At 54.4% G+C, this 23,525-nt stretch overlaps 2 protein-coding genes across 2 annotated transcripts in view; one reads left to right on the forward strand and one right to left on the reverse strand.

The window, feature by feature from the left end:
• The window catches only part of SLC5A10 (solute carrier family 5 member 10), a 40,632-nt gene that overhangs the window by 6,627 nt on the left and 10,480 nt on the right, over positions 1–23,525 (reverse strand). Inside the window, exons 7-9 of the mRNA XM_065031316.1 lie at positions 22,171–22,251; positions 18,474–18,679; positions 16,042–16,177 (exon numbers count right to left, since the gene is read on the reverse strand). Of these exons, the coding sequence (XP_064887388.1) occupies positions 16,042–16,177; positions 18,474–18,679; positions 22,171–22,251 (423 nt within the window). The remainder of the gene's footprint in view (positions 1–16,041; positions 16,178–18,473; positions 18,680–22,170; positions 22,252–23,525) is intronic.
• On the forward strand, positions 934–20,121 carry FAM83G (family with sequence similarity 83 member G). Its single transcript, XM_005504464.3, has 5 exons — positions 934–2,098; positions 8,264–8,431; positions 11,969–12,093; positions 13,010–14,456; positions 17,950–20,121. The coding sequence occupies exons 1-5, from the start codon at positions 1,604–1,606 to the stop codon at positions 18,367–18,369; spliced, it is 2,655 nt and encodes an 884-aa protein (XP_005504521.1). The 5' UTR covers positions 934–1,603; the 3' UTR covers positions 18,370–20,121.

Raw genomic sequence — 23,525 nt, forward strand, 5'->3', positions numbered from 1 at the left:
CTTTGCCTGCGGAGCCTGACTCAAGCTGGGCTCATTTCCACGGCTGCGAATCCAGCTGAGCTGCTCCAGCGCCAGGGAGCGAGACGCAGCCCCTGGCGCTTCCCTTTCTTTTTTTTTTTTGCATAGGTGCAAGAACCTGACCTTGATTCTTGAAATTCATCTCTATCTGAGTTTCCAAGTATAAAGCTCTGTGGTTCTGGCTTGGAAGCACCAACTGATTAATCCAGGGTGGGGGTTTTTTGCCCATTCGTAACACAATCTGCCATAGCAAGGTCAAGTGCTGTGACAATGTCCCTGCTGCAAATCTTGCGCCAAAGAAGAAGAAGGTTTGGGAAGAGGATGGGATAGAATAAGAACAGACTATTTTCAGTTGGAAGGAACCTACAATGATCTCTAGTCCAACTGCCTGACCACTTCAGGGCTGACCAAAAGTTAAATCATGTTATTAATGACATTGTCCAAATGCCTCTGAAACACTGATGGGCTTGGGGCATCAAGCACCTCCCCAGGAAGCCTCTTCCAGTGTTTGACATACCTCTTGGTAAAGAAACATTTCTTCATGTCCAGTCTAAACCCCCTGGTGCAGCTTTGAGCCATTATGGCAGCTCCAACCTGTTGCTGCCCCCAGGACCCACCTGGGCTCTGAGCTCCCGCAGCAGCATGAGGGTCCTTGTGCTCGGCACAGGAGGGGTTAACCATGAGCCAGAGCTGCTTTCCCGGAAAATACTGGCTTACCAGGGGGAGACTTTAGGGAAGAGACCTTTTTTCTTATGACAAACACTCAAAACCCCTCCCCAGCCACCCAGTGACCTCCCACACGGTCCCGGGGGACCCCAGGGTCGGGGCAGAGGTGTGAGGCCAACATCAGCTGAAAGAGTTAATGTGCAGCAGGGCTGGGAATGCGTGGAGGCAGCATGTGATGGCAGGTGGGGCAGGGCGGAGCGATGATTCACTCTTCTGCTTTTCCTCTTTTCACTTCTTGCTCTTACCTGTCCGGCCCGGCACTGTGTGTGCTGGCAGGAGCCCGAAATAACCGACCAGGGCAATGCACAAGAGGCTGATGGAGACGCTTGCTGCCGCAAAACCCACCAGCTGACCCAGTTCTCCAGAAACGATAACCCGGGACAGCGTCTGGGCTGAGAAATCCTGCTTTTCTCTGCTCCCTATTAAGCCTTTTTGTTTGTTCGTTTGTTTTCCACTTTTTCTTTTATCCGGTATTATTGTTGTCTTGAAAGAGTGGAGGATGAGAAGAGCGTGGAGCCGGAGGTAGAGGACCTTCCCGGTGGCGTGTGCCTGCCCGGGGCCATCTCTGCCCCGCAGCCCCAGCTGTGGGAAGCTCCAGGTTTTCCTCGCTGGCAGAGCCAGGAGCAAGTGAGAAACCGAATCCTCCTCCCTGGCCAAGAAGAGCTCCAGCGTGGCAGGAGCCGGTGGAGAAAGGAGCAGAACATTTCCCCAGCTGCGCATTGAGCCGGTGAGGGCAAAGCCAAGCAAATCGTGTATTTAAAGACTGGGGAATAATTGATTCCTTATTTATTGTTGACGTCCGGTGCTTACTGGAGGTATAGAGCTCCCTTCGGAGAGGGCACCGGTGTGCACGGTCACCATGGCTTTCTCCCAGGTGCAGTGCCTGGACGACAGCCACGTCAACTGGAGGTCCAGCGAGTCCAAACCCGAGTTCTTCTACAGTGAGGAGCAACGCCTGGCCCTGGAGGCACTGGCCTCCCGTGGCCCTGATGCCTTCTATGAGGTCCTGAAGAAGGAGAACATCAGGGATTTCCTCTCTGAGCTGGAGCTAAAGAAGATCCTGGACACTCTGGAGACGTACGACCCCGGCTCTGAGTACATCCCACGTCATGGCAGCAGCACGGGGGACAACGAAGGTGACCACAACAGCCAAGGGGATGAGCAGGACGTGGCCCCCTCCCTGGAGTACTGGCCCCAGCGGTCCGACCGCTCCATCCCCCAGCTGGACCTGGGCTGGCCCGAGACCATTGCCTACCGTGGTGTCACCCGCGCCACCGTCTACATGCAGCCACCCATCGAGGGGCAAGCGCACATCAAGGAGGTGGTGCGGAAGATGATCTGCCAGGCTCAGAAGGTGAGGTCCGCCGTGGGGACAGGGCAGGATTTGGCTCAGGCTGTCCTGTCAGGGACAGATTCTAAAGTCCAGCTCAGCCAGGCAATCCCCATCCTGCAGGAAGCTCTGTCTGAGCAAAGGCATCAGGGTCAAGCGCTTGGGTTTTTCCATGTTTGTTCAGTGTAATCGATATTTGGGGATCAGGTTTTGCTGAGGATGCTCTTAGCCTGGTCCAACACCCCCTGGAGCAATGTGGCCCTTCCCATGATCCGCACGGCAGCATCGTTAATCCTAGGGTCCCTATGGGGCTGTGGGGAAAACCACCGCAGAGAAAAATGGGTTGAACTGCTTCCCAGCTGCAAGCCCATGGTCCCACGCACCTCAAGGTTGGTATTTCCAGAGCTCCGTGTGACTGCTTGTGGCAACACGCAGGAACCGGAGGAGCCAAATTCAGCCCTGGGGCAAAGCAGCCAAAGCTACCGGTCTGATGCTGACATGTAACGAGGGTCAAGCTTGGCCTGCACTTACTGCAGTGCTCCAAGGTGGCCTCATCCTGGCTTTAAGAGGAAAAGGATGAGCTGATGTGCAGGACAAAGCTGGGGAGATGCCAAAGGGATTTGGGTTGAGGCTTGTTCTCCCTTGGGCATCAAAGCAAGGAGAAAGGAGGTGGGGTGCAGGAGCGATGGAGTCAGGCTGGTGTCATGGGCAGGAGGAGCAGGGAAGGAGGAAGATGTGGCATGTGTTGAAGGCCAGAAGTGATATTTCCCAGTGACCCAGTCCCAGCTGGGAAGCACAGGAGGGGTCAGTATCTGCTAGTTTTGTGGTGCTTTGAAGCCCTTTGAGCTCTGTGTGTCCACTCCCTTGAGAAATCCAGCTCCAAGGGAGGAGCATCCCAACCCCAGGGATACTCCAGCGGGAAAACAGGGAGACCCTTGCCAGGGTGGCCATGGAGCAGGGGGAGACAGGTGAGGATGTGTTATGTCTGCCTGGCTCCAGGGATGGTCCTGGGGCTGGCAGATCCTGGCAGGAGGGAGGGAAGCCTGGTGGCACACAGTCTCCAAAGCATCTCCAGGACCAAGGGCTGTGGGTCTGAGCACAAGCAGCTCCAGCTCAGGCAGGAAAACTGATATCCTGACATGTGTGAGGCTCACAGGGATGGCTGATGCCATCTCTGGCCACTGTCACCTTGCAAAAACTGACATGACCTGTCCTTATCTGCAACATTTCCCCCACCAAAAGGCTTTGCAGTGAGCAAAGGGAAGGGAAGGCTGAAGCCCCTTGAGATGGAGGATGGGAGAACTCACCCACTACAAATGTCTCATTACTGGGTCTTTCCAGCTGCCTCTGACCTGGGCTTGCAGCTCCTGCCTGGCTTTGCCTACTCACCGCTTCCCACCTGCCCCCACACCGACAGCATCTCCTGAGTCATCCCACCACCTCCTGCTCAGCAGAGCGGCGGGTGAGTCAGGCAGCTGCCAGGCCCCGCTGTCGGCACCGTCCCCACCTCTCCCCGAAGCGTCTCCAAGCCGCAGGGACGGGGCCGCGGTTGATGCCGCTGTGCTTGTCACCGGTACCTTGATGCCACGTGAGCAGGATTGGGCTCTGCTTCCTGGTCCAGGTGGTCCCTTGCTGGTGGGATGAGATGTGGTGACACCACTGGTGACATGCAGGAGCCTGCTTGGCTGTTGTGGCATCCCAGAAAACATAGACATGGGTGTGTAACTTCAAACTTGCAGTCTGCGGGGCTTCCAGATCCCCCATCTCCTATACGAGGACCGCAGTTTGTCATGCAGCTGCGCCCAGGTGACCACTGGTGTAGGTGCTCCTAAGCATGGGGACACTGGGATAGACCCCCCTCCCCTGCACCCAGAGCTTTCAGCCAAGGCTTAAGGTCTTCATGGCAGCTCAGAGGTGAAAGGGTTCAACTGAGGAAGCCAAGATGGGACAGAGGAACAGTCCAGCTGCCACCCCGTCAGATGTCACGTAGGCTGGCCATGTGGCACATCCTTTCTGCAGTGTTCCTGCAGAGATCCCAGATGAATTGTCCCATCTCACTGGGCAATACCCGTGCTGTTCATCCTCCCGTGAAGGAGCTCGGGAGAACGTCAGTGCCACATCCCAGAGCCTGACCCTTGCTCCAGCCATTGTCAAAGCCACTCGGTGAGGAATACTCCCAGGTGCCAAGCACCAAACGTTGCCACGCGGGTTTGCTGTCCTGTGGCTGGAAGAGCAAAGTTCACCCGACAGACGGCCCAGACAAGGAAAGTTCAGAGCCCGCGTGAGCACTGCTGACGCTGGAAAGGCTCCCAGCAGCTCAGAGCTGGGGTGAGGAAGCCAAGAGCTGGGATGTGAAGCCCCTTTGATGGTGCAGATGAACCTACTTGCCTGCAGGATCAAGGCCAAATGCTGCTGAGTTCAGAGCTTTGCTCTGCGGAGAGGCAAACCCAGGCGAGCCGGAACAGGGGATGCAAATAATCTCCTGCTCTTTCTCAGAATAAATGGAAGCCAAGAGAGGCAGGATCCTGTAGCTATGTCCCTGCTCTCCCAGCAAATCCTCATCTTCGTGGGCAACAAACAGAGGTGGTCAGGGACATGGGCCTTCACCCTGGAGACCTTCACCAGGTCCAGGCATGGCACGGCTGTCTCCATCTTGATGCAGATCCCCTAGGGCTGCAAAGCTCATGGGAGGGGTAGGGAGGCACCTCTTCCTCCTCTCTTCTTTAGACTTCTTTGGATTTTGGGTCAATCTGACCAGAAACCAGAGCAGGCTGAAAACACTGACCTTGGCCAAAAGCCAGTGGGGACAGCAGTGATTCTGACCTCTTCTCTGTACTTGAGGTTCCAGGCTGGGATTGTGGTGACATAATTATCCTGAGCAACTTCCAGCAAAGGTTGGGAGGTTCTATTAATTACTGTTTACAAAACCTTCTGCCATTCCTGGATGAAAGGGGTGACAGGGGAGAGCAATTATTAACGTTACTTGTCCCACCTCTCCCTCATCCCAACGCGCTTCCTCTAATTGTGCCTTGGTGCCTCCCTAATTTATTGAATGCCCACGTGGTGCACCCCAAAAGTCATTATCTGATGACTCAGAGTGAGCTAATAAAGAGCTGTAATTTCCTCTATAAAACATGATCCTGCAGTTTACGTGTTCATCCAAGCTGTTCAGTAGGATCCCAACATTGTTTGCTCGGTGTCCGAGGGGATGTGATGCTCGACACTCCTCACGGGGTTGGCACCCGGCACCAAAACATCTGCTGCATCCAGCGGACCTTGGCAGCTCCTGGGAAGAAAAACATCCCCCGCTTGGGTGCTGGGAGCTGTAGATTCAGGACTGGTCCTCTCTGCACCCTCCAGATGAACAGCAAAGGGATGGCGAAGCTCCTGAGATGATGCAGCAGCAAAGGGGTTTTGGGAAGAGATGCAACCCTCCTGCTGCCAGGAACCATCCCAGCACTGAGCACGAGGTTAGAGGTGACAGAGGAATCAAGCTCGCTCCCCTCAGCAGGACAGCAGGGTTTGCCCCAGACACTGCCATTCCCTGGGCTGGGGAGCAAACAGCACACAGGATTTCACTTCTCTGGAGCAGACCAACCTCCATTCTTTGCAGATTAAACCCCACACCTGGGTTTGGCCTGGACCCAACTGGTCGCAGCTCAGGTTCAAGCACAGGCAGCCCAGCAGCAGTCTTCATCACTGTGGTCCCCGGACAGTCACAGCACCAGGAGCGCTGCCAGCACCGTTCTTACTCTCCCCAGCCCATTTCGTGCCAGGGCAGCGCGTTGGCAAGATGGTGTGAGATCCTGGTGACAAACAGAGGCCAAGCCTGCCCTGCAGGCAAGACGCGGCAGGGAAGGAAGCAGAAGCTTTGAGAAGCGACAAGATACACCAGCCCAACAGGAGGAATCGGGTTGAAAATGTGGGCATTTGCAGCACGCTGCCTGCTTGCCATCCCCCACTGTGAGTGGTGCTGGGGGGGGTGGACATCACCGTGCCCTGCTCGCATCCCTGCAAAGCATCTTCCCATCTTCAGAGCCATGGCAGCGAGCCGAGGCCTTGGGAATGCCAGGACCACAGTGAGAAAATGCCTTTTTCCTCCCAAAACAGAAGCAATACTATTCTCATCGCCATTTCATAAGCCCTCAAACGCCACTGGAGAAAATGCATCGCACAGGCAAAGTGACATGACCATGGCCACAAGTAGCATCGGTGTCAGAGACATGAGGAAAGGGTCTGACATCAAACCCACCTTCTCCAGCTGGGGAGACACCGTCCCAGCCCAGGTATCCCTCACCCAACACTTGCAGCAGACAGCATAGCTCCTCCCCAGTTGTTGCAAACAGAAAAGCCAAGCCCTGAGCTTTAGGAGTAGCTTTGAACCTGTCCCACTTTACATTGCTGGCGAGACAAGCGCAGCCCTAGCTGGACGGCCCATGCAAAGTGATACCCAGTTTTCTGCCTCAATTTCCCCACCAGGACATCGAGAACATGCAAAACACATGAGCGGTTGCACAAGGAAACGAGGATTTATCCTTTCATGACAAGGGCTGTTGAGAGGCTCTCAGGTGAGGATAAAAGGAAATTTGGCTAAAATCAAGTGGCACAGCCATGAAATCCCCTCTCACTCGGCTCACTAGCACCTCCCGAAATGCTTGTGTGTGGCCAGGGTTAGGGAAGTCGAGGCAGCACCAGAACCAACATGGGCTGGGGCTCCCCACGCAGCCTCGCTCCTTGCCCTATTGCCTGCAGAAAAGGAAGAGCCGACAGTGTCATCATGCACAATCCTCTTCCTAATTAAAGCTCTCCACCTCCTGTGGCACAAAACTAATTAAAAGGCAGCTTGATGCTTTGAGAACCCTGGTCTGAACGTGCCTGAGTGTACAAGTGCCTGATACCATTCTAATCCCTTCTCTCCCAAGGAAGGAGCATCCCGGGGCCCCCCTGTGTCCTCCTGGAGGGGCAAAGGACCAAGAGCCCCCATCTTCCCCGACAAAGGAACAGCCACAAACATGGTAGCACTGACGAGTTTCCAAGCATGGGACAATGACATGGTGACATGCCAGTGCCCTGAGGACAAGCCGCTTTCCTGCGTGGCTGTTGCCACCCGGTGCAGGAGGAGGGGAGGCAGACGGGGCTGCGCTACTCGATTGCTACCCAGGGATTGCACCGAGATGCTCAGCTCTGCCACACACGTCTCTGCACCGCTGCTGCTCACCACTGTGCCGTGGGCGATGCCAACTCTGGGAAGGCAAATCCACGGGCGTGGAGTGATCTTTGGTGCCCAGAGAGCCATCCCAGCAAAACCCCAGTGCAGCTGAACACGGCACAGACACATCTTTCTATCACACGTGGGACTCTCCCCAGCTTCACCACAGCAGCAAATTCCCTGGGTGCAAAAGCAGCTTTGGCTTGCAGAGAACAGTGACACTGCCTTGTGACAAACCCTGCTGTCGCTGTACAGGGTGCTGGTACCATTGTCCAGGCTCCCAGGCATGCAGTGAGACCAATAAAGTGATCCGCAGCCCTGATAACAAAACCACCAACCGTCCCCAGTGCTCTGCTTCGGGCCCAGAGTGCAGAGCCGACCTTGAACACAACCACACCGCCAGCAGCAGCAGCCTGGACTTGGAACATCAGCCAGTCGCAGGCACTGGGAGCTGCAAACTCCTGCCTGCTTTTGAGCAACCTTGTCAGCTCACACCCTAGCCTGTTTTTTAAAAAGGTATTAAAAGTCATTTCAGCTCCTGAATGCATCCCAGGGGTGTCCAGATACTTTCTACCAAGATTATAGTCACTTCTAGCTTTTTTTTTTTATGCTGTTTCTCTGAACACAAGCATGCATAATAACCCCAGAGACAGCAACCTGCTCTCGGACAGACAGACACATCCTTACATCACAGGTTTCTCCTTCTGGTGCTCCCCAAGATGGGGCTGCAGCAAAGAAACACCAAACTTCTCAGCCAGAAACTGGTCTCTGAAACGTGTGGAGCTTGTTAGAGGCAACGTAGGTAGAAACTCCCTGAGAAATCCCTTTTTCACAAGTATATTGTGTTACAGGCCACCACAGAAGACCAAACCTGTAGTGACAACAGAGGAATGGGACAGGGGGCTCCTGCTTTCCACCAGCTACATCCCAGGGTTGTCACCTGGCCATACCACCCAGACTCATGTCTCTTCTCTCTCTAGGTCATCGCGGTAGTCATGGACATGTTCACCGATGTTGACATCTTCAAAGACCTCCTGGATGCGGGTTTCAAGAGGAAAGTGGGAGTCTACATCATTTTGGATGAGACCAACGTGAAGCACTTCCTTCAGATGTGCGAGCGAGCCCACATGCATGCCGGACACTTGAAGGTACAGGTGACCCGAAGAGGCTGGGGCTGGGTGACCCTTTCCAATGCAGGGAGATAATCAGATCTACCAGCCCTGCTCCCTCCTCTCTTGGGGGCATCACAACCCCAAAACTTTTGGCAGTACCAGATGAGTTAAGTCTATTTTCCATGTAGCCAAAGCTGAAGGTGATGCCCAAACCCAGAAGCAGCAGAACAGAGGTGAAAAGTGAGAGATGGGGACACAAATTTCAACCCAGCAAGGCTGGATGCAGAAACCCCAGGGGGGCTTCAAGTACCAGCCGGGGTTGGTTTGGGTGCAAATGGGGTTCAGGGAGCTGAAGGGCACTGCAAAGCCCAGGGCAAACCTCTATTCTCAGCCCTTGCTGGTGAATAAGACTGCAAAAGGGATAGTGCGAGAGGCAGGATGCTCTGCCAGGGCTGGGTTGTCACCAGCCCCAAGTACAGGACTGGCAGGAGCAACCACCAGCCGGTTCTCTCGCTTTCAGGCTTTCTTGCAAGTCAGAGGCTGGAATTAAAAAAAATAGGTTTTCCCCTTTCTTGGGGCCTCCATGGGGCCAGGAGTGGAGCAGGGAGCTGCCTGTGGCCCCGGCAGCTGCCAAGGATGCCCTCACTGGGCAGCGCACCGGTGGGACCGATCTGCCCGCACACACCGTGTTCACCCACCGTGCACAAATCCTGTTTGAAAAGAGGGAAGATAAAGCAGCACAGAGGAAGCACAGCAGCTTGGGCCCCAGCCCAAAGTGTCCAAAAAGTCCTTACACATCTCCGTGCATGTGGGGAGTGCAGCAGAAATCACTTTGCATGGTGTTCATGCAAAGGTGGAGGAGCTTGATGGGGCAGGGGAGGGTTATATGAGCCTCAGGAGTGAGGACCCTTGTTCTGGACAGAGCCCTGTGCTCTCTGCTGGGCACAACCCTCCCATCAGCAGTGACAGATGCAAACATGCTGGAGCAGCCCAGCAATTTAAATCCAGGGCTTGCAGACATCCCTCTCCTGGCTGTGCTTCACCTGCTGCCTGCCAGTCGCTCGGCCTCGCCTGTTGCTTGGCAGAAAAGTGATGTTTCTGCACCTGACGTCACCCAGCCGCGCACGTCAGCTGCCAAAGGGCTGGCGGGGATGCCCATGCCCAGGCAAGCTCACCAAAATTTGCTTACAGTGAGGGCGAACCCCCGGCTGAGCAGGAACACGTAGGAGCCACGACACACTCAACACCGGGCTGGGACACGGGGAAATAGGGACCCCCTTCTCAGGGGGCCAAAAGCATCAACCAGCCAAGCATCACACCTTCCCCAGCTAACAAACCTGCCAGCCCTGCTTAATTGCTGCTCACAACAATTAAAGCAGACTCAGCTGAGCTTTGACCCATGTCCAAACTGGTATCCTGCAGACTGCTGCTGCTCCGAGACCAGAAAAGCCAGAGCTGACGCACACCGGTGTTTTAATGCAACCCGGTGGAAGGACTGGAAAAGCAGGAGAACATCTGCAGAGCTCGGCAACACGTCTAGAAGTTGGGATTTGCCACATATTGCAGCCAATTTGCTGGCATGGGACGCAGGAGGCAGTGAGGAAACTAGGGCAGTGTCTGGGAGCTGCTGCTTTGTTAGCCAGGAGATGCTAACGAAACATCGTTATCTCTGTGCCTTCCACGCTTCACAATTAGCAAGCCGGCTCGGGCAAGACGGTCGCTTTGTTGAGCAACGGCGAGTGTTTGTGGAGTGATTCAGCCCGTCCCGGGCTCGGCAGGCGGCCACGGCGCCGGGCGCTCGCTTGCTGCACGCTCGTCTTGGGAGAGATTAAATAAACAGATCTTACCTAACAGCAGCAACATGCCAGGAGCAAGGAGGCAGGGAAAGGGAACCAGCACCCTGATTTTAGGGAGATGCGGTCCCTGGGGTGTTACCTGAGAAAAACCCACAGCTGCTTTGTGCCGTTGTGTGAAAGTTTGGTTTGGAACGGGAAAGATTGGCGTCCTGGGGGAGCTGTGAGTCAGGGACCCCATGCTGGCGATGGGTAGAAGGCTCAGCCTTGGGTGCAAGTGTTACCTGGCAGCTCCCGGTGCGATCCCTGCTCCCTGGAAAGCCACATGTGTAGGAACAACATGGGACATGGATGGGAATTGTCACCCCAACCTCCTTGCCAGCCGCCCCTAGGGCTGCCCACTGCTGGGCACCCGGGTGCTCAGCACTGGATTCCCCCCAGCCACACCAGGCAAAAAGCTGAATGCTAGAAAATACAAAAAAAGCACCAAAAATCCCACAAAACCAAACAAAAAAACCCACAACAAAAAGCAACTGCACTTTTCCACTTAGTGTGGAAAACTTCCCTGGAAACCCAGCTGGGAAAGCCTTTGCTTTTGCACCATGCTAAAACCAGAACTGAATCCTGTCCCTCCTACCAGGCTTGCAGGAGTGGGGACCAGGGGTGCCCAAACTCAGCTTGCACCCCGGCTTAGGGCTGTGCTGGGTCATGGGCTACAGGGTGAGGGGAGACCCCAGGGAAGCAGATAAGGAATGCTGGAGGTGGGGAAGACAAATACTTTTCATGCTTTTTAAAAACAAAACAAAACCACAAATAAGAAAACCAGCCATGGAAGGTATGACCTAGTGACAACACGGTGCATTTAGCAATGGCGTTGCCAACATCCCAGCAGGAACAGAAGGAATGCAGGTGTTTTCATGAGAAAATATTTTCTCCTCACCCCGGGGAGACCATTTGCAGTGAAAGATGCTATCTGCTCCACTGCAAAAATGTGCTGGTGCCCTCCAGAAAACAAAATACAGAGGCATGAGCCAGACTGAAGATAAAAGTCACTTTCTCAAAGCCTTGGGCTGCCCCTCCATGCCCCGGCTCCCTGCTCGGGGAAATATCTCACTCCTCAGCCACCTCCGCAGGGACACACCGTGGGATGAACCCTGTTGGCCCACGTCTCCCGGTTTCGTTTCCCAAGGGTGAAAAGATGTTGCAGATGTTGCCCCACTGTTTTTCTCTTTTTTTTTTTTTTTTCTTTTTTTCCCCCCACTCACCATTAAAAACATGGGGAGATGCTCCAGTTTCGGAGCACAGAGAGCAGGTAGCCAGGTGGAGGGCAAGCCCACTGCCATCAGGTCCACATGCACTGTCCTGGGGTGACCAGCTCCCCCTAAAAATCCTTCTTTGTACATCTCCTGCTGGGTCAGAGGTGGAGAATCACCTTTCCTATGGTGACATTTGCACAAATTGCAGGAGATAGAAAGTTTGGCAGCAGTGTCACACGGGGCTCACCCACGGACGTGGGCAGCGCTGAGTTCAAGAGGTAGAAAACTCTGCCCAACACACGGGCAAAGTGGGAAATTCTTGAAGCCAAGTCCTTGGTTCACTGGGTGGCCCTGAGCAAACTATTTTATCTTTCTATCACTGTGGCCTCCCGTGAGCCGGCCTTGAAGGACATTTCCCAGTGCTCAGAGGGACCACAGAGCATCCTCAGGTGTTGGTGAAGGTGTGACAATGCTCTGCAGACCAGCCGTTTGCTTCTGCTCACACCTCTGCCTTTGCTTTGCAGAACCTGCGAGTCCGGAGCACGGGGGGGACAGAGTTTTTCACACGTTCAGCCACCAAGTTCAAAGGGGTTTTGGCCCAGAAGTTCATGTTTGTGGATGGGGACCGAGCCATGTGTGGATCCTACAGGTAATCAGCAGCGTCTTCCTTGCCCACCCCACAAAGTTGTTGGTCAAAGACCAACATGGACCCATGTGGTCCAAGTCCTGGTCTCTGCCCAGCCTGGCCACAAGGCTCCACCTCACACTTGCTCCTCTCCTCCTAACCTGGGACATCATAGAATCATACAATAGTTTGGGTTGGAAGGGAACTTCAAAGGTCACCTAGTCCACCCCCCTGCAATGAGCAGGGACATCTTTAACTAGATGATTTTGCAAGGCCTTAGCCTGAGATTTGGAGTGGGACCAAGGGGCCCCCAGCAACCCATGGGCAGGTCTAGGACACCTCTCCTCCTTCTCAGAGGTGGTGGGGCACCACGTACTTCTGCTACGGATGCAATGATGATAGCGCATGGTGCCGAGCACAGGGCACCAAACCATGGCCAGTCCTTGCTCTCATGTTGACCTCAGGTTTTCCAGTTAAACTTTTCCTAACCCAAGTGTTGTCCAATTTGTCCAAATGAAAACTCGCTTTGATAGAAACAGCTGACTCTCAATAAGCTTTTCAGCTCTAAAAGACAAGTTTCATAAACATGGAACTGAAACATTTCCTACTTTCTGGCCACAACAAAACCCATACATTTACGGGTCTCTTTTCTTAACTAACCTAAACTGAGAAAGGAAAAACGACCAACACTAAAGTGAAAAACTAACTGGCCCACAGCAAATACCTTTTATTTTGACTTCAAGTTCCATGTGATCAAGACTTCAACCCTTCACTCCAATTTAGGACAAGAGCTTTTCCTTCGATCTCATTATTATTAATGTTTACAGCGAGATCATGTCCCTACCAGCACCATCGATCCCCTGGGGAAAGCCAGTGCTGGGGAGAGGTGTGTTATTTCCCAGCAAGTGCTCAGAGAATTTCCAACACATTTCTGTTCCAGCTTCACCTGGTCTGCAGCCAGGACAGATCGAAACGTCATCACAGTCCTCTCGGGCCAAGTGGTGGAGGCATTCGACAAGCAGTTCCAGGAGCTCTACCTCATGTCCAAGGGAGTGAGCCTCAAGTCCATCTCCATGGGCGAAGAGCCTGAACCCGAGCCCGTAACACTGCCGTCTGTCGTGCCGGTGACCCCCGCCAATGCTGTGGTGAAGAAGCTGATCAACCCTAAATATGCCCTGGTGAAGGCCAAGAGTGCTGACCAGATCAGCAAGACTTCATCTGAGAACCAGGATAAAAACCAGAAGACTGACAACAAAGGCAAAGGCCTGCCCGAGGGCCAGGCAGGTGACAGACATGGTGACACAGCAGACCTCTCCCTCCTCATCCACCCTGGCCTCCTGAACCTGGAGAAAGCCAACATGTTTGACTATCTGCCCACCTGGGTCGAGCCTGACCCCGAGCCCGGGAGCGAAGTCTTGGGCTACATCAACATTATTGACCCCAACATAAAGAACGTGAAGCTCTCACAGATGAACCGCATCAAAGTCTGCGATGTCTCCCAGGCCAGCGCCCAGCACCGGCAGATGCTGAAGAACAGGGAGATGGAGATGAAGAAAAACTCCGATCAAGAGCCACCTCTGGTGTCTCCCTGCCAAAGACAGACCCCGCAGACCCCCATGGAAGCTCCTGCAGCCCCCGCTACCAGCCCCATTGAAGGCACCAGCTGGACAATGAAGCAGACAGGCATGTTTGCCACTTCACCATTGGGCCACCGCTTGAAGCCACCAGAGGAGACACCGGAGGACATCAAGCCCCTGGTTCCAAAGCCAAGGACAATTCCCGTTGGTGTTCTCGTGACCAAAGTCATTACACCCTGTGACAGCAACACTGCCCCAGAGAGTGACACACAACCACCACTGGCCAACCACGCGGGCACAAAGCAGGATCTCGAAGAGAACCCCAAAGGAGCTTCAATGGAGACCTGCCATGTCCAGCCAGACCGGCCAGTGGCAGGGCCACAGGAGGACAAAGGGCCACCCTGTGCCCACAATGGGGTGGGAGAAGAGGAGGAAGAGGAGGAAGAGGAGTACATCACTCTCAGTGACCAGGAGAGCTACTCCAGCAGCTCTGCTGACCACAGCTACCGCCGCTCCAATGCCTCCTCCATCTCAGATGAATATTTTGAGGTGAGGGATCGCTACGGGCCACTCCGGCGAACCAACTCGGACGTCACCCACAACGGGGAGATCCTTCCCATCCAGAGGAAGCTCAGTGACCCTCACATCAGCCGGGGCACCTTCCTCAGCCCTCTGGGAAGCCTCCCATCCCTGAAGCACGTCCGCATGGAGGACATGACCAAGAGGAGGAGTAACGCCGTGGAGATTAGGTGTGTGCTGCCACGCACTGTCCTGGATGGCAACAGCTCCTACCCCAGCAGTGCCACACAGGTAGGACTTTTTACTATAAAACTTCTCTATGTTCCTCCACCCTACGAAGCCTGCAAACCTGGAGGTGACCCAGCCAGCCAGCTCAGCCAAGGTGTGGTTTCAGCCCTAAGTTTTGGTGTCACGTCCTAGATGCCAAGATCAGACTCCTCATATAGGAGAATAACAGCCTACACACGGCAATGGTAGGAGTCACCCAAGAGGTGCTCTTGGTTGGGAAGGTCGTGGCCAAGTCACAGCTCTTGGTGTCTGGGAGTGCAATGGGAACAGCTGGTAAAAGGCAGGTTATTGGGAATTAAAGATTATCTCATGGCCCCGTCCCACAGCCCATCAGTGGTGGCATCATGCCCAGCCAGGGACAGACTGCGCATGCAGGCGTGTCCTTTTCAGGCTTGTTTTCTAGCTCCTCACAAAACTGATTAGCATCAAAGTAAAAGCACTTGGACACGTAATTAGGCAGAGCAAGACGGTGGAGAAACAGGGATGGCAACCTCTGTGGGCAAACATTGCAGTCAGCAGCTTCGTGGATGATCCACGAGTGATGCCAGACCTCATCACCCCATGGGGTGCATGTTAGCACCCCACTACGAAACACAGGGTACACACTGGCACCCCCGCCATGGCAGGAGCATCACCCTATCTGGGCAGAGGGATTGCAGGGTCAATTCTCTGTTTTTCCACCCAAACACTGCAGCCTCTTACACTATCACCAAACATTTTGGTTTCTCCGCACCCGCTGTTTTCAGAACATTCAAACCCTCCAGGGCTGAATCAGCAGCTGAAATCACTGAAGCCATTTGAGGTTACCCCAGCTGAGCATCTAATCTCTATTTACAGGGATTTAAATTTACTAGCCCAGAGTCCACTTGCTTCTCCCTTCCCAACTGGTGACACAGAGCTTAGAGCAGGGTTTTAATCGTCACACACGAAATATCCCTTTCGCGTCCTGCAGAGCTGCACAGGGTGAGGAGCACCAAGCCCTTTGATGCTTTGTGACCCAGGTACCTGGGTGCCACCTTGCTGAGAGTAGTAGGTGTTCCTGCAATAACTTGTTGTGGCCCTTTGATGAAAGGTAGATAATTAATACACCGTCAGGGTTAGGAAAGCCAGCGCTCAGCTGGTGGAAATGTGCAGAGAGTTGTTTCTCCTGTGTGTAAAAAAAATAAACCAAAGCAATCCTTGATTAACTCTCTAGAAACCTCAGCTCTGACAGGAACCACCATCAACCCCCACCAAACATTTTTGTTCTGGGTCCACATTTCTCATGTGCTGGCCCAGAGCTGAGTATAGCCCAAAATGCAGGTGGAGGCTCACTCAGGGCAAACATGTTTTCCATCACATTGAGAACACAACATCCAAGTCACCCCTGGACCACTGTCCTGCCAAAATACATGAAGCAGTCCTGCTCACAACAGTTGCACGGTTCATAGAGTACAGGAGAGTTGGCTGACACACAGTGAGCACAAGGAGAGCACTGGGGACATGCAGGTCCTCTCCTGTCCCTCTCCCTCCCACAGAGCCCCCAGAACAGAGGTTTCCAGACAAATCCCCACCCTATCAGCTCTGCGTCCACACGGCAGGGCCTTACCTGGGTACAGGACCCTGCTGATCATCCCTGGCATGATGATGATGAATAAGGGCAGCATCTTCAGGTAGCTGGCCAAGATGGAGCCGGCTTTGGCGTGACTCAGGCTCTTAGCAGAGAGCGACCGCTGGACGATGACCTGTGGGAGAGCAGCCACCAACATCTCCTGTTCCACAGCAGCTTTCTCCTTGCTAAACTGCATCCTGAGCATCTCCAAATACTGGAGCCACCAGGTATCAGGCCCAAAGGCAGCTCTCAAAAGCAGCGTAGATGTGTACCCAACCCACGGGCTGGGTTTCTCTCCAGACCAGCAACGGGTTGGTGTTGTGCCGTAGCACCACAAAAGCCCAGTGCAACCACAGCAGCATGTCCTGCTGCCAGGATCAACCATTCCCCACCACCATCCTCTCCCTTCTTGCCCCTTCTATTCAATCTCCTCCCCAAAGAGTGACCACAATGAAATGGACACCACGTCCAGCCTCCTCCCACCACAGCTCTGCCAGCCAAACTGGCCAAACCATCAGACCTCAAAGCTCTGGCCAAGCTGTGTCCATTCACAATACAGCCAGCCCTCGGACTTTGAGGCAATCACTCTTCAACAGGTATCATCTGTAGGAAATGCTGGCTATAAAAGAGCTCAGGCTCTCCCCAGAGGCTTACAGAGAACTGCTCAGCATCTGGGAGGAACTGGTCACTTTCGAGCAAACCCTGGCTCGTGCCACTGGTGGGCAGGATGGACAGGGTGCTGGTTCCTGGGATGGGATGCTCAGGGAACCTGTGGTTTAACTTTTGCCCAAGAGTCCGAGTATATCAGGAGCCACAGAACCCACCATCCAGCTGAGGCACCATGTGCACCACACCAGGCACGCCATTACCCCCAAGGGAGGGGAGCTAAATCACCCTTAGTCCTTCCCACCTGAAGACATCTCAGACCTTAACGTTGATTTTAAGCAAAATAATTAAATCAATCTAGCATTACCTAAGCTAAACTGCTTTAATGCAACCCTCTTGGTCAAAGCAGGAGGTGTCTTAAGGCCATTGGGATACTGGGACTAAACCACTGAACCCCGAGATGATGCCAGCAGCACGGTGGAGATGCGGCGCAGGCAGCACAGGGGGTCGCAGCAGCGGCAGGGCAGGTCGGCGCAGCCTCCCGGCTTGTCCTGCCATCAGCACCTGTGCTCGCTAGATCCCATTTCACCTGGGTACGTCTGCACAGGGTGCAATCACACCTCCCAATTGCGGTGCAGACACACCCAAAGAGGAAGATAAATATCTGGTGACCACAGCTGTGTGTTAAGGCCTTACCCAGTCCAGAATTAAGTTTAATGGTGCTTAGACCCAATCCAAACGTGTCTCTCAACCCAGCCACCCCCGCAGCGGTGTTGCAGCTTACTGTTGTCTGCTGATCCCACCTCCTCTCCCAACCCTCCATCCTTTCATCTAATCTCAGTAGCCATCTAATCCCACAGGTTGGGTCTGGATGACTGAACACTCTTTGGGCCTGAAATTAACGCTTAGATGATTAAAACGGGTGTTCAGGCTGCTGCTGGAGAGAAGGTGTTGAGATGCTGCTGGCGTCCTTGGTCCTGGATCTCCAGGCAGCAATGACTTGGCTCGGGACAAGCTCCAGGCTGCTGGGGCTGCTCGGGAAGCAGCTGCTGAGATGTTCTGATGTGCAGGGCAGTGCATTGCCAAAGCAGGAAATCGGAGGAGCAGCACTGGTTAAGACGAGGCAGTCTTGAGCTGCCACCAGTCTCAGAATAATTTGGGTAAGGCAGTATGCCAGGTGCTGGAAGGATTTGTCCACAAGGATCAAGTCCACAGTGCAGACACGTGAAGGGGTGTCCTTGTAGGGCCACAGCACCCTTACACCAGCAGTAATTCTTGTCTTTGCTCTTTAACAAACAGGGGACGCACATCTACCGCTACCAATCCAGGAACCCCGTGGGCAGAGAACAAGGCAAGGAGGTCTCCTGCTCCCCCACACACGAGAAACACCTCGGGGCCACCAAATACAGAGGGGATGGAGCCGAACCCAAAAAGACCGTTGCAGGCAGCCAGCCTTACTGGCAGAGCAAAGCCTTCAGCCCCAGCAAGCCCACCCAGCCTGGCCATCTCTCCCCAGGCAACCCCAAAGCATCAAGCAAACGCTTAACCTCCCTGCCAGAAAGCCAGAAGACAACGGAGGAGATGAGGACACCCCTTGGCATCCCTCTCTCCAAACTGTCGCAGTCCAAGCACCTCAAGAACAGGGTTGCAGGAAACACAGGTGCTTCTATTGACTCCAAAAAGCAGCCCCCTGAGACCACTGGCCAGAAGGACCACTAGGCACTGATGCAGGTGGACTCGTGTGGTGAGAACGGTGGTAGAGCGTGCCTGGAGCCCAGGCAACGCTGTGTTACATGGGGCAGGGGATTCTTGTTTACATTTACCTGGTCAGTGCACCAGTACCACATGGCCATGATGGACAACCCAAAAGTCATCCCAGTCCAGGGCAGGTCTCCAGAGATCGGGTCTCGGAAAAGGTGCATTGCGTCCGCTCTGGGCAGGTGACAGGTAGCGTTGGGAACGATCTTGGATGGTATGGCTTTTAAATAGGCCTCTTCCAGGTTGGGGTAACCTCCAATCTCATTAAAAGCTGGAAAGTATGGTTGGGGGAGGCTGGTCAGAGTCGAGCGAAACCCAGTGGCCTCTGAGATCAGCTGGCAAAACGCTCGCCAAGTTGTTAGCTCAGAAGTACTGCCTGGAGAGTGAGGGCTGGTTCGTTATTGTGTTTTCTTCTAGTTATTTAAGAGACTCTTCTATTGACATTTTGCACAGCAGGTCCCATTACAGTCCACCCTCCCTTTGGAGGGTGATCCATGTCCTGGGAAAAAGGCTTTTCAAGGGACCCATCTCTTTCGACTTCGTACTGTAAAAGCAACCTGTTTGTTAAAGCACCCCAGTCCCAGAGCAGGGGAAACTCTCCTAGGACTATTAAAATGCAAGATTAGGTAGCCTTTGACTTGGTATATTACAGCTTAAGGTGCCTTGGCACAAGTCTCCAGCCAAATCTTTTTTACTCCTCCACAGCACCCCCAAACACAGCTCCATCCCCAAACCTCCAGCACCCAGAGGAGGAGAAAACAAACAAACAAACAAAAAGAAGACACTTCCCTGTATTTTTCTTAGGAAATGGGATCTCAGGTCTGGGTCTCAGCCATGAACAAGCCCTGGCAAGCAAGGCTCCGAGCCCTCACAGCTGCCTTGGCTCCCTCCCGCACCACAACCACCAGCAGCAGCTGCCGAACCCCCAGGCTCTGCCCTGGCCCCCAGTGCCTCCCCACTCCAGGGGGAGCAGGGGCTGAACGCTGCTTGTAGCTCCCCAGTACCTCTGGCAGGTGAATTTCGGAGCCAGAGGCATCACTTTTTGGAGGAGGGAGGAATGGAAGGCACCCTCCCTGCTCCCCCCACAGCCACCCACGCAGCAAGTGCATCAACACCCCCATGCCCACAGCAGCTGCTGGCGCTCAGGAAAAGGGAAAAGGGTTTGGGGTCTTGGTGGATCTCACAGAGGGGAGACTCCAGACAAGACCCATGACCATCCCTCAGTGTGTTTCGCCCTCTCTGGTCCGGCTGTTGCATCCCGCATCCCTCCCGCCTGTGGGCTGCAGTCCAGACCCTCAACTCAGTCTCCCTCGACGTGGCAGCGTGAGGTGGGAACGTGCTCCTGAGCAGCTGCCCTCCCACAGGATCACACCCATGAGCTGCTGTCTTTAAACCAAACAAATCCCTCAGGCATCGGGTGCTGGACACCAGGATCAGCATCACATGCCAGCTTGGGCAAATCCCAATTTCCAAGACGTCCATCATGCTCCATTGTCCCTTCCCACCCAAGGGCAGCCCTTTCTCTGCAGCCCTGCCAGTGTCATCACCAACCCACACTCCTGTCCCCATCCCAGGACATCTCCCCAATCTGAGGCTTTTGGGGAGTTTGCAAAGGGGCGTCATCCACCATACACCTCCTTTGCAGACCAACCCCCCATATTTCACAGGGAGTCAGCATTTCTATAATAAACTCCTCTTGCTCTTGTGCAAGCAGCTCTGGCCTCCCTCCAGTGCTTGGTTTATCCAGGCACCGGCTACTCCCAAGCTTTGCCTGGGCGTTGGGCACCAACAAAGGCTTTCCAGAGGCAGAGGGTGAGCCCTGAAAGCAGAGATTTGCACCCAGGGGTGCGGGCTTGCTCCCTTCCCAAAGGTGTTTGCCGGCAAGTCACGACACCAACGCCTGCTGAGATGGAAGAGCGGGGCAAAAACCTCTGGGCAGCAGGAGCTCAGGCTGCAGACGCTGAGCTGCAGCCCATGGGATTAACATTCCCACAGTGAATGCCAAGCAAAGCAAGGGATGGCACAGTCGGTTTTATCCACGATGCCGGAGCGAGAAGAGCCACCACTAGCACCGCCACCAAGATCTCTGTTAAACAGAATGATTTGTCTGCAACCGCTCGGTCTGCTCCCACTTGTCCGACTCAAGGCTGCTCTGCCCAGCATCACAACCAGGATTTGCACAACTCTCCTGCTTTCTCTTGGGAGGTGCAGCCTTGGAACCAAGCAATGAGCTTTTTTGGCCCTTCCACAGCAGCAGGGGGGTGATGGTCTGGGCAGAGCAGACCCAGAGCGGTCACAGCTCAGCAGATGAGTGTTAATATCACTGCTGCAGTTGTCACAGTCTACAGCTACAAACAAGGTAGAATATGGAGAGTCTCCTTTATTAGATGAGCTTGACTAGAGCTGGAGAACACCAAGCACCCTCAAGCACACCAGCCTCCGGACCAGCCTCCGTGTCCTCAGGTCTCCCAGGACCTGAGGGAAAAATCGTGCGACCAGCAGCTTGTCTTTCGGCTGCCCTGGATCAGTCCCTGCCCTCCCTGCACACACCGTGCCAACGCCTGCAGCTTGGCAAAGCCAAAATAAAGAAGCTGGGCTTTGCAGTCACCGAAGGGGATTTTCCAGACTTTGCCTACCTGCCCTCCTACTCGGGCTCTGTGTTTTGCTGCACCCAGCCAAGCTCACCAGCCACAAGCCTCAGAGATCTCCATGGCCAGCTGCAGCTTCAGACAACGACCAGCAGCATCCACACACCTCATCTAATGCAATGGCTGTGGCTTGGACAGACAGCGCGTTCCTCTGCCCAGCACAGCTCCTTGCTTCTGCTGGGGTAATTAGTATTATTGTCGCTTCTCCAGGAAGCATCTGTCCTTTCATTTGGTATTTTGTAAATATATCTTGTTGCGTGCAGGGCTCGCCCAGGAGCATGCTCTGGTTTAGCACAGGGGTGCAGCCGCGGGACCAGGCTGGCTGCTCAGCAGAGCTCCTGGGCAGCGCTGGGTCAAAGCCTTTCCTACCCGCCCGCCTAAGCAGGCTTCTCCAGGGGATGGTGGGAATCACCTCAGGAGTGCCGCTGGAGATCCTCCTCTGTAGTTAAACACCTGCCTTTGAAGCCAGAACCTGACTTTTTGCCTCCTACTCCCAGGGGCCAAGAGCCCCGATGGCAGAACAAGGCTGATGAAAGCTCCCAGCCTCGCCAGGGTGCTCTGAGCTAAATGTAGAGACACAACAGCGCTGAGGGTTAGAGAAGGGCTGGCCCGGAGCCATGCTCAGCCAGGAGGAAGGCACAGCAGCACACTCAGCATCCCCTGGTGCCTCATACTGGCATCACCTTCTGCCATGCCATTCCCACGTGGTGGGATCCCATCTGAAGACCTGCTGCAAGTTTCCCAGAGCAAAGCTGGAAATTCTGCTTTTGCTGTCAAATGCTCAGTCAGTCTCTCGGAGTTTGTGGACTAGAAACAAACATGTGGAGCAGCAATGACTGTGAGAAGGTCACCAGTGCTGGGGACAGCCCCTTATGGAGGACCAGGGGGATGCTTTGTGGCATCTTCCCCTGGAGAAACAGCACATAGGGGAAGAACGGCGGCAGACACAGAAGGACCACAAACTTTCTGTAGCTGTTTGCGACGGGCCAAAGTCCTGCCGGGAATTTTGGCCACTGAACTGCTCAGACTGAGTCTTTTTATTTATTTCCAAGACTGCTCAAGTGGGCAGAGAAGGTCCCCATGGAAAGGGGATCTGTGCTGTCCCAGCTCTTACCTTTCACTGCAAGCACGATGGCTCCAAGGACCATGATGAGTGTCTGTAGCGCATCGGTGTAGATGACCGCCGCCAGCCCCCCTGTGTGAGAGCAAGGCACAGCATTGGGAACAGCAGTGGGTTCAGGCTCAGCTCCATCGGGACATCTCAATAAAGCTGCCCCTGCTTGTGGGGATGTGCCTGTCACCAGCCTTGTCCTGCCGACACGGTGGTGATGGGGGCTGCAGCGGGAGTGTGAAGGGGAACAGCCCCTTGGGGGTCCCTGTAGATGGGGTGGGGGGAGCAGCCGACAACTGCAGGAGCTGCCACCCCGCCCAGGGCAGGGAAGGGGACCCGAGGGATGGCAGCAGGGGAGAGATACGGAAGAATTGTTTTACCCTGAGGGTGGTGAGAGCCTGGCCCAGGTTGCCCAGAGAGGTGGTGGATGAACCATCCCTGGAGACATCCCAGGCCAGGCTGGACGGGGCTCTGAGCAACCTGAGCTGGTGAAGATGTCCCTGCTCATGGCAGGGGTGGCACTGGGGGAGCTGGGAAGGTCCCTTCAGCCCAACCTATTCTATGATTCTATGCAGCCCCATGTCCCCACACAGTCAAGGGGACACCACCCAGGTCCAGCCCCAGCTCTTTGGCTGCTCCAGCATCAGACCAGATCCAGGACATTGACCTCATCCTTCACCCCACCTCTCCCTCACACCTCTCCCTCCCTTACCCCACTGGTAAGTCCTCCCCCTTCAAACACCCCTCAGCTCTCCCCCCAACCCTACAGTTTTATTTTTCCAGCACCTGATGCTTAGTGGGGTCTCCCTAGGCCATCCAGCCAGCAGCATTTCTCCCTTTCCACCCCAAGATCTCCCTCCAGACCTGTTGCAAACCCAGGACCTGCTTACTTGGCCAGAAAACAATTACTCAGCATACACACAGAAAGCATTAAAAAGTAGTGGAGGTAGAGAAAATGGGTCAAATATTGAACCAGTTTCAACCCCAGTCAGCGACTCACATCCCAGGAATTCAGGGCTGTACCCTCCCCAGCCTGGGACACAAGGGATGTTCTCAGGAAGGGAATGACACAACGATCACACCCTCTGCCTGAGCTCACACTTTACTTCACAACGAGCCTTGTGGGCAGGAAAAAAAGCCTGAGATGGGATTTGCTTATAACCAAAGTCTTGCAAAATCCACCTTGTTTTGGATATGCTTAAAGTGTTTCCCATTTTGACAGCTGGGATGAGATAAAGAGGGAGAATTTACTGCCTGGTGTCTCCACCAACACTACCAGGGGGAAGGAACGTCCCAGCCAAAATAATAACCCAAAATGCTGGCAGGGATACACAGCCCCACAGCACAAAATCAGGACT

This window comes from Columba livia, chromosome 15 (assembly GCF_036013475.1).
Source record: "Columba livia isolate bColLiv1 breed racing homer chromosome 15, bColLiv1.pat.W.v2, whole genome shotgun sequence".
Lineage (NCBI taxonomy): Eukaryota > Metazoa > Chordata > Aves > Columbiformes > Columbidae > Columba > Columba livia.